At 41.6% G+C, this 7949-nt stretch overlaps 1 protein-coding gene across 1 annotated transcript; it reads right to left on the reverse strand.

Annotated features, from left to right (window-relative positions):
- Positions 1–3170: 3170 nt before the first annotated feature.
- On the reverse strand, positions 3171–7577 carry LOC119799474 (protein FAM110B-like). Its single transcript, XM_038309385.1, has 2 exons — positions 7416–7577; positions 3171–4829 (listed from the first exon to the last, which is right to left on the reverse strand). Exon 2 carries the CDS (start codon positions 4730–4732, stop codon positions 3488–3490), a length of 1245 nt encoding a protein of 414 aa, XP_038165313.1. The 5' UTR covers positions 4733–4829; positions 7416–7577; the 3' UTR covers positions 3171–3487.
- Between the last annotated feature and the right edge of the window lie 372 nt (positions 7578–7949).

Genomic DNA, 7949 nt, shown 5'->3' on the forward strand with positions numbered 1-7949 from the left:
AGGGCCACTGAAAAAAAAAAAAGTAAACTGATTTTTAAATTTTATTTCAGTTTAACATGGGAAAAAAGTCAGAATTTTGACTTTTTTCTCAGAATTCTGAAATTAAAGTCAGAATTCTGACTTTTTTCTCAGAATTCTGACTTTATTCACCGAATTCGGAGAATTCGGAGAAAAAAAGTCAGAATTCTGACTTTAAAATCAGAATTCTGAGAAAAAAAGTCAGAATTCTGAGATTAAAGTCAGAATTCTGACTTTTTTCCCATACTATACTGAAATAAAATTAAAAATAAAATTTTTTCCAGTGGCCCTAATCCTCTTCCGTAGGTCTGTTAACACAATTTTCCAAAATTATGTAGATACGTTATTAGTAATCTTTCATATATTGTCATATATTGTTTGTAGCTCCAATTCAGTTTTGTTAGCTGAAGTCAAATATTGTATTTTGTTTTTTTTATTCACAAAATAATAATAATAATAAGTTGACTAATTATAATTGCATTAGAAATATATCTCTAGAATCTTTTTAAGGGGAGATTTTTTATTTTTTAAACATCATTTTCCAAAAATGTCATCAGCCCTTTGAAAATATGTGTATTCTCTTTTCACAAGTTCTTTAGGCAATCCTGCCATTGCCTAAAATTTGTGATGGCACGATTGTAGCTTTAAAAGCTCCTGTGGTGGATAATCAGGTTGGATTGTAAAGAGCCCTGAGATGACATGTTGTGAATTGGTGCTATATAAATAAACTGAATTGAATTTATTAATACATATAATCTTTTTCTTTCTGTGAAAAAGGACATGCAATGTTTTGCAACTCTAAATTAGTTTTATAAACTGGACTGAAGTCAAAAATGCCTTTTTTGGATTGTAAAAGTTGCAGATCCCTGGATTAGGGTGATGGTAAGGAGGTCTTTCTGGCCTAAGGGGTTGGCGCATACAGCTAAACGTCAACGTAGGAGTAAAAACATTCAAAAAGCTAATCAGATATTATAAATGAATTCTGTGACAATAGATTACTTTATATATTTTTGGTGCCAGTTTAGAATACTTGTCACAAAACCATTAAAGAAATAAGTGAAAAATAAAAAATGTTTAAAAGCATAATTTCTTTTAAGAAGGAATTGATGAAAATTAAAATCGACTTTTGAGAGTTTTTTTTTTACAACCCTGTAAATTGATGGTGACCAAACAAAAAGTAGTTATGGATAAAATTAAATACAATCTGTCAAAGGAACTTAATTGCTAAAATAAAGCAATTAAATTTCAAATATTAAGGCGGGTGTAGCACAGGCTTCAGCTGGAGGATTGAGAGAGTTGTCAGGTTTTGGAGCAAGCGGAGGTTTCAGAGGAGAAGAGGCTAGGTTTATTTTCTGGATGTAGAGACGTTGGCGGGAGAAGGCCGGTCGCAGAGGGAACTGAGGATGAGGAACTGATGAACTTAATTGCTAAAATAAAGCAATTAAATTTCAAATATTAAGACGTGCCGGTTGGTGGAGACAGCAGATGGACATGTGGAATAAAGTGTGGAGCAAAAACTAAACAGCACTGGATGAATGAGGCGTCTGCCCACTTTTCATCTTGGGTGTGTGGTAGGGGTGGAACGGTTCACAAAATCCACGGTTCGGTTCGGTTCACGGTTTTCGGTTCGGTTCGGTATATGTTGATTGTTACCCTGAAATCCCATAAAAATTTATGAAAAAATCCAAAAAAAACTAATGAATTGTAACTATTTTTAATGATCCGCGGAAACCTTGGATCATTTCCGCATGTTTTGCTGCTTTGAATTTAATCATCTGGCGCATGCCCTCTACGATCTCCAAGGAACTCAGAGCGGAGCGGCCGGGAGCCACAGTGGAGGCTGTAGGCTTTGCTTTGTGCAGGCGGTCTGGAGCGCAGCGGGGCGGAGCGCTGATGGAGTATGTGGGATTTCGGGGTTAGCCTGACATGTTGGTCGTGTTGCTGTTAGCATAAACGAAACATGTTGCACAATGCTTGCACACTGTTGCACTTTTATCCACAACTTTCTTTCCGCCGTCATCGTAGGTCACACTAAATGCAAAGAGGTCCCATACAGCAGACCTATAAAGTGCTGCTGGCGCGTCTTCCAACTCCTGTTCTTTCCCACTCACCATACCCACACAATTCTCCACAACAACTGATTTTTTTCTGCTACACCCGGCTACGCTGCTTTGCTTCTTCTTCTTGTTTACTACTGGTGGTTGGCTTTGGTCGCAGTACCGCCACCTTCTACTCTGGAGTGTAAACGCTTCGCCTATGAGAAAATGGAGCAGCGCATGAACCGAATGCAACACACGCGAACTGAACCGAGACAGTCGAACCAAACGATTCAGACGGTTTTCATAAACCGTCCCATCCCTAGTGTGTGGTGGGGGGTGTTCCCAGTCAGGCTGTTTGCAACAGGACCTGCAAAGCTCCAGAAAAAGAAATGCAGGGAGCACCAACATTAACACTACTACAGCTGTAAGTAATGAAAAACAATACTGTCAGACCCAAACTCTGAAACATGGAAGAGAAATCTGGAGCTGGGAATCTGCATGATAAATAGAAGCAAACGCAACACAGCCCGATAATCTCCGATACTCTAATCAAACTATACATGTCCATTAAAAAAGGCTAAATCATATAATTTGCATTAACAGTAACCTAATTTCCGATAGAGTGTTTCTTAATGTTTTCCATCCCACTGTCACCATGTGCATGCTAAACATATGAGATGTTTGCCACACATGCTCGTCCAAGAGAAGGGATTGCTGCAAAGTCAGAGTCTTGATACAATCAGCTTGATTGGACATTAAACTTAAACCAGTTAGAATAAACTAAAGTTAAATGAATCATTTTGCAAGGATCAAAATAAAACATACGGAAGTTGAATTTAATTACTCTGCCTGAATAAACTGGATCTGTTTGTGTTAAAAATAGTGCTTAGAAACATTTATTCTCCCAGGATAATATGAAAATAAAATGAAGAGATAATTTAGAAAGAAGGGGAGGTAAACTTTCCTAGAAGTCCATATCAAAGCATGGTGAAAATTAGTGCAAAATGAAAACATCTTTTCTAATTGAATAAAAATAGCTTTTGAAGATCGACTCATGATTTGCACCATAATCAGCTTATTTTCTCTAAAATGCATCAACCAGAGGAAAAGCAATAGATTTTTGTAGTTCTTTTTATTCGTTAAGCATTTGTTTCCAGCAGAATATGCTCCACACGCCTTTAGAGACGCTGTTCGACGGCTGCAGCAGAAAAATACGCAGATTGTTCTGACGAAAAGGAAAAGAAACAAAACAAAGAAATATAAAACAAAAAGTTTCATCACCTCTCTGAATCCACAAAACAAAGAAAACTTTCTCCTGTCAAAGGGACACAATTCTTCATATTTACTCTCATCTTTCATCCAGTTTAACATTTAGACTTGAAACAGTCCAGTTCTCCATGTTTAGATTAGAAGAGGAAGAAGTCGCTGTGCTACAAGTTGGTGCTCTTAGTCGTGTTCTCCTTGGCCTGCCTCAATCCGTACAACCATTTGATCACTCTGGCGTTTCTCTCGATGACGGAAACCCCGTAAGGAACTCGCTCTGCAGCCTTCCCCGTCTCTTCCTCCTCCTCTTCCTCTGCGTCACCCCTGTTAGAGCCTCCACACTCGGACCCCGGAGCGCTGACGCTCCGGAACCGAGCGAGTGACACAATGTCTGAGCTGGAAGCTTGCAGCTCCTGTAGGTCTGCCGGCTCCAGGCCGCACAGGTTAAAGAAGCGCTCCAGCTCCGTGCCGGCGCGGGAGTACCGGTCACTCATGTCCGACTTGGACCGAGTCAGAGAGGGCCGCTTTCTGGAGCTGGAGGAGGACAACCTGGTGATGGCTGGAGAAGCAGGAGGAGGAGGGAAGGCGGGCGTAGCACAGGCTGGGGATTCAGCTGGAGGATTGAGAGGGTTGTCAGGTTTTGGAGCAAGCGGAGGTTTCAGAGAAGAGGCTAGGTTTATTTTCTGGATGTAGAGACGTTGGCGGGAGGCGGCCGGTCGCAGAGGGAACTGAGGATGCAGAGCTACGGGCTGAAGCGGCTGCCGCACATACTGTGGTGGTCTGCTGGCCACTTTCACCGGGCCCGCCTGAGGCATGACATCCACTCTGCGTACCGTTCCTGAAACCGGGGCCCCAAGACCCCCTGGAATGTCTGCCTTGGCTGGTCCGGATGCTTTTAACCTGACTTTAGCTGGACTGGACCAGTCGGGACGTGGAGGTGGGCAGGGCCGCTCCTTCACCTGCGGTGCGCGTGTCGAAGCTTTGCTGTTCGCCGCATCATCGGAGGCCTTACTGTCCTCACAGCCTGCAGCCACACCAGACGGGGATCCAACAGGCAGGTTGCTGATGAGGCTGCTGAGGTGCTCCAAGTCCAGCTGGACCCCATCTTGTTTTGCTTTAGCTTGGGTCGGGAGCTTTCTGGTGGGACGGAGGGGAGTGCTGGGGTTTAGCATAGGCTTCTTTATCTCAGGAGCTCGGACAGGCTGCTGTTTGGAAAGAGCCACCTGACTCTTCACATATTTGGCCTTGTCTGCCTCCAGTCTCTCCACAGCACTCTGCTTTGGTGTTCCTGCTGCCGTTCGTCTGTAGAAGTCCGGTCCCACCGGGCCCTTTGGTCGCAAACGAGGAGGAGAAACTCCAATGGCTGCCTTTGCTGGTTGCCTTGATGGATGTTGAAGCGCCTCGACCGGCATCTTTTAAACCTTAAGTTTCCCGTTTTTTACTGTGAGCTGTTGCTGGAAGTTTAGGTGATCATCTTCTTGCCATGTTACATCTCAGACAAACGCTTTCCTGCGAACAGCAGAAGAGAAACAGCCGAGTATAAAGAAGAACTTCTTAGTAAATAACATCAATTAAAACATTTACATCCTGTTTTGTTTTTTCCCCAGAAACCTCTCCACACCCACTTAGAGCCTGATCCAAAAATATTCACACCATTTTCAACTTTTTGTTTCCCACATTCAGTTACAACCACAAACCTCCAAATATTTGAATTCGATTTTAGCTGACAGACTGATTAAACTCGTACCACAGGAAAAACAAGGAACATAGTTTGCAGTAATTAAAGTTGCAGGTCTTTCGGACTCCATCTTAAGTTTTCCTGAACTATCTCTATAGTTATGCTGCTATAGGCTTAGACTGCTGGAGGACATAGGGACCCTTTTCATATATTCTCCCTTTCTGCAGAATTTGTTAGTTAATCTATAAAGATATGCTCTCTCTGATTTTTTCTCATAGTAATTTAATCTGGTCTGTTCCTGTTTGGCTGTAAATCCATCCTGGACTCATCATAGTCATGTTTCTCTGACTGACTGGCTGGATAGCTTGCTTAGTGTGAGGGATTACAGAGAGTCAGTGAGTCGATGCAATCAACTGGTTTTGCTTAGATAGAATACTTTGAATCAATTTGACTGTATGATTTGGTGAACTGTAAAGTGCATTGAGATGACATGTGTTGTGAATTAGCGCTATAGAAATAAACTGAATTGTATTTATCCATCTAGAGTGTGAAGCTTTTGCACATTCTCTAAAATACTTCAAGTTCAGACAGACTGGATGGAGGCTTTTTTCATTAAAGTTTTTTCACCAATTTCATTTAGACTGTAGATCTGACCTTAGAAAAAAACATAAACATGCTTTGAATTAAACCTTTTCATCTGGACTCATGTTTAGGGGCCCCTGTCCTTATGGACGCTGAAACAGAGCTCTAATCTCAGTAGTCCTGCAGTCTTCAGAGTTTATAATTTTTACAACGATTGTTAGCTCCATTCTACTTTCATGTTCTCCGTTCTTTCCAAAATAAAATACATTTCATTTTACAAGTCACCTTTGTTAGAAAGTAATACGTTTTCTTTTAACAATATTACCATCTGTGTAAAGCAATAAGTTAATGATTATTTAGTATTAGTTACTTCCGCCAAAATAAACATTGAGGTTGCTATGCACTCTCTCCACGTTTTTCTTGAGATTGTTGTGCTATTTATACCTGTAGACGGTTCCATCAGCCGCCTGCCAGCATATATAAAGGTTCTTATCCATTTCTGTGACATATTCAAAATAGTGTGACTACAGTCACTTGTTATACTTTCAATTAGTTGTTACAGCCATCTTTTTCTTCTATTGTTTTAAAACTGTCTTCTTCTGTTGTTTTAAAAATGTTTAAAAACGGTCTTCTCTTTATTTAAATTGTTGGATCAGATGGTAACGCATTACCCACCTAATATTACCAGAATGTAGTTTGTAGCCTATTATACTACTCTTGTTGTAATATATTACACAAACTCCGGTTCCCACAGCATGACTTAATCACCCTCGTGTTTGCCTATAGGGATGGTGTAATCAGGCTGATGAGCAGAGTAAATTGTCCTCTACATATATGCATTATCATTACATTTCCTTATCTGACCATAGATCCCTTTTCCTGCATGTCTGCAACATGGCCAAGTTCATGTAAGCCCAGATTCCATCTTCCCCTCCTCGTTCCTATTGAATAAAATAGCTTCCCCGCAGCATGATGCTGCCACCTTTTTCAAACACTCCCTATTTTTCAAGTTCATTGGCTGCTGGCTGGTGTTTAACTTCAGAGTCATCCATCTTCTTCCAGACAAAGGCACAATAAAACTGACACTTCATTTGCAGTCAGTAGAAAGGCAGCGAAAAGGGGGCTTTAAGAGTGTTTAAGGGGTGATGGGGAGGGGGGTGCATCAGGACAGCTGTCACCCTGCTATTGTCTGCAGTCAGATCACACAAGCCAACAGCTGCTGTTGGAACAATGACTTCTCATTTATATATATTTGAAATAGAAAGCGGATATGTAGGAAGATTTTCCTCCAAACAACAAATGAATAAAACAGTCTATGAAACAGAAGTGAAGGAAAAGTCTCTGTAGGCCTGTTTCTGCTGCTGGGGCTGTTAAATTCTCTACATATTTGCCATTCCAGTCTGAGCTGAACCAAGATCCTGCTGGGAGAACCCAGAAACCTTCACTTCTCACCTGTCTCTGCAGAATTAACCAGGAAGGACAACCAGCAGCAGAAAATATAATTAAGACGGCAGGCTGGTGGGTTACAAAGCAGGAAGGAATGCCGGGGGGGGGGGGGTGTTTTACAGGAACAAAAATAGAGCCACTAATGTAATGTTTCAAGTCAAGTTCTAACATGTGTTTTAGCAGAGAGGGGGGAAAAAAAGGCAAACATGGAGGAGAAAGAGTCTAAAGGACTAAAGGCAGACAAAGAGCAGTAAAAATGGCCCTCAGGTAGAGCTGCCTGAGGGCCTGTATCTGCTGGAGTCCTGCCCTGACAGGATTAGGTCGGCTTTAACTGGCCAGCAGGTCAATTAGGGCAATTCTCTCGCTTTTTCTTCCATAAAAAGACTCACCTGAGAGGTAAGAGTTGAGCTCCAGGCTGCCGGCGGTCTGAGCTGGAGACAAGCGGACAACAGGACGCTGTCCTCCCGCATGAATGTGTCTGAAACAAGCGTTTCCCAGCGCAGGAACACAAACCTGTTTGACAACTCATGTGTGCTGGCCGAAGCCCCGCCCACCGCGGCCTAATGGACCAATCAGACTCCAGTGAGGAAATAAACGAAGTCACGTGACCGTTGTATTTTTATTTTTTTCTTCCTCCAGATCTAATCGAGAAGTTAAGCTCATAATTTACTGGAAGGTTTCACATCGAAACAGAAATGAAAGTAATAAAAGTTGATGAAGTTATTTGTTTAAATAATATAAAGGCTAAATGCTGGCAATAAAAGGTTTATTCTGAATGAGTTTCAGTGAAATCAGAGCCCTTTAGACAGACTGGACTATGAACTGTACAACATACATTATTATACAACTGATAAAGAGACCCTGCTTATTAGCAGGGTTGAGTCAACTTTAACCGTAAAGTATTCCTGTTTTGACCTGCGCTG

Source organism: Cyprinodon tularosa, unplaced genomic scaffold, assembly GCF_016077235.1.
Source record: "Cyprinodon tularosa strain WSP-4 unplaced genomic scaffold, ASM1607723v1 ctg66, whole genome shotgun sequence".
In the NCBI taxonomy this organism is placed as follows: Eukaryota; Metazoa; Chordata; class Actinopteri; order Cyprinodontiformes; family Cyprinodontidae; genus Cyprinodon; species Cyprinodon tularosa.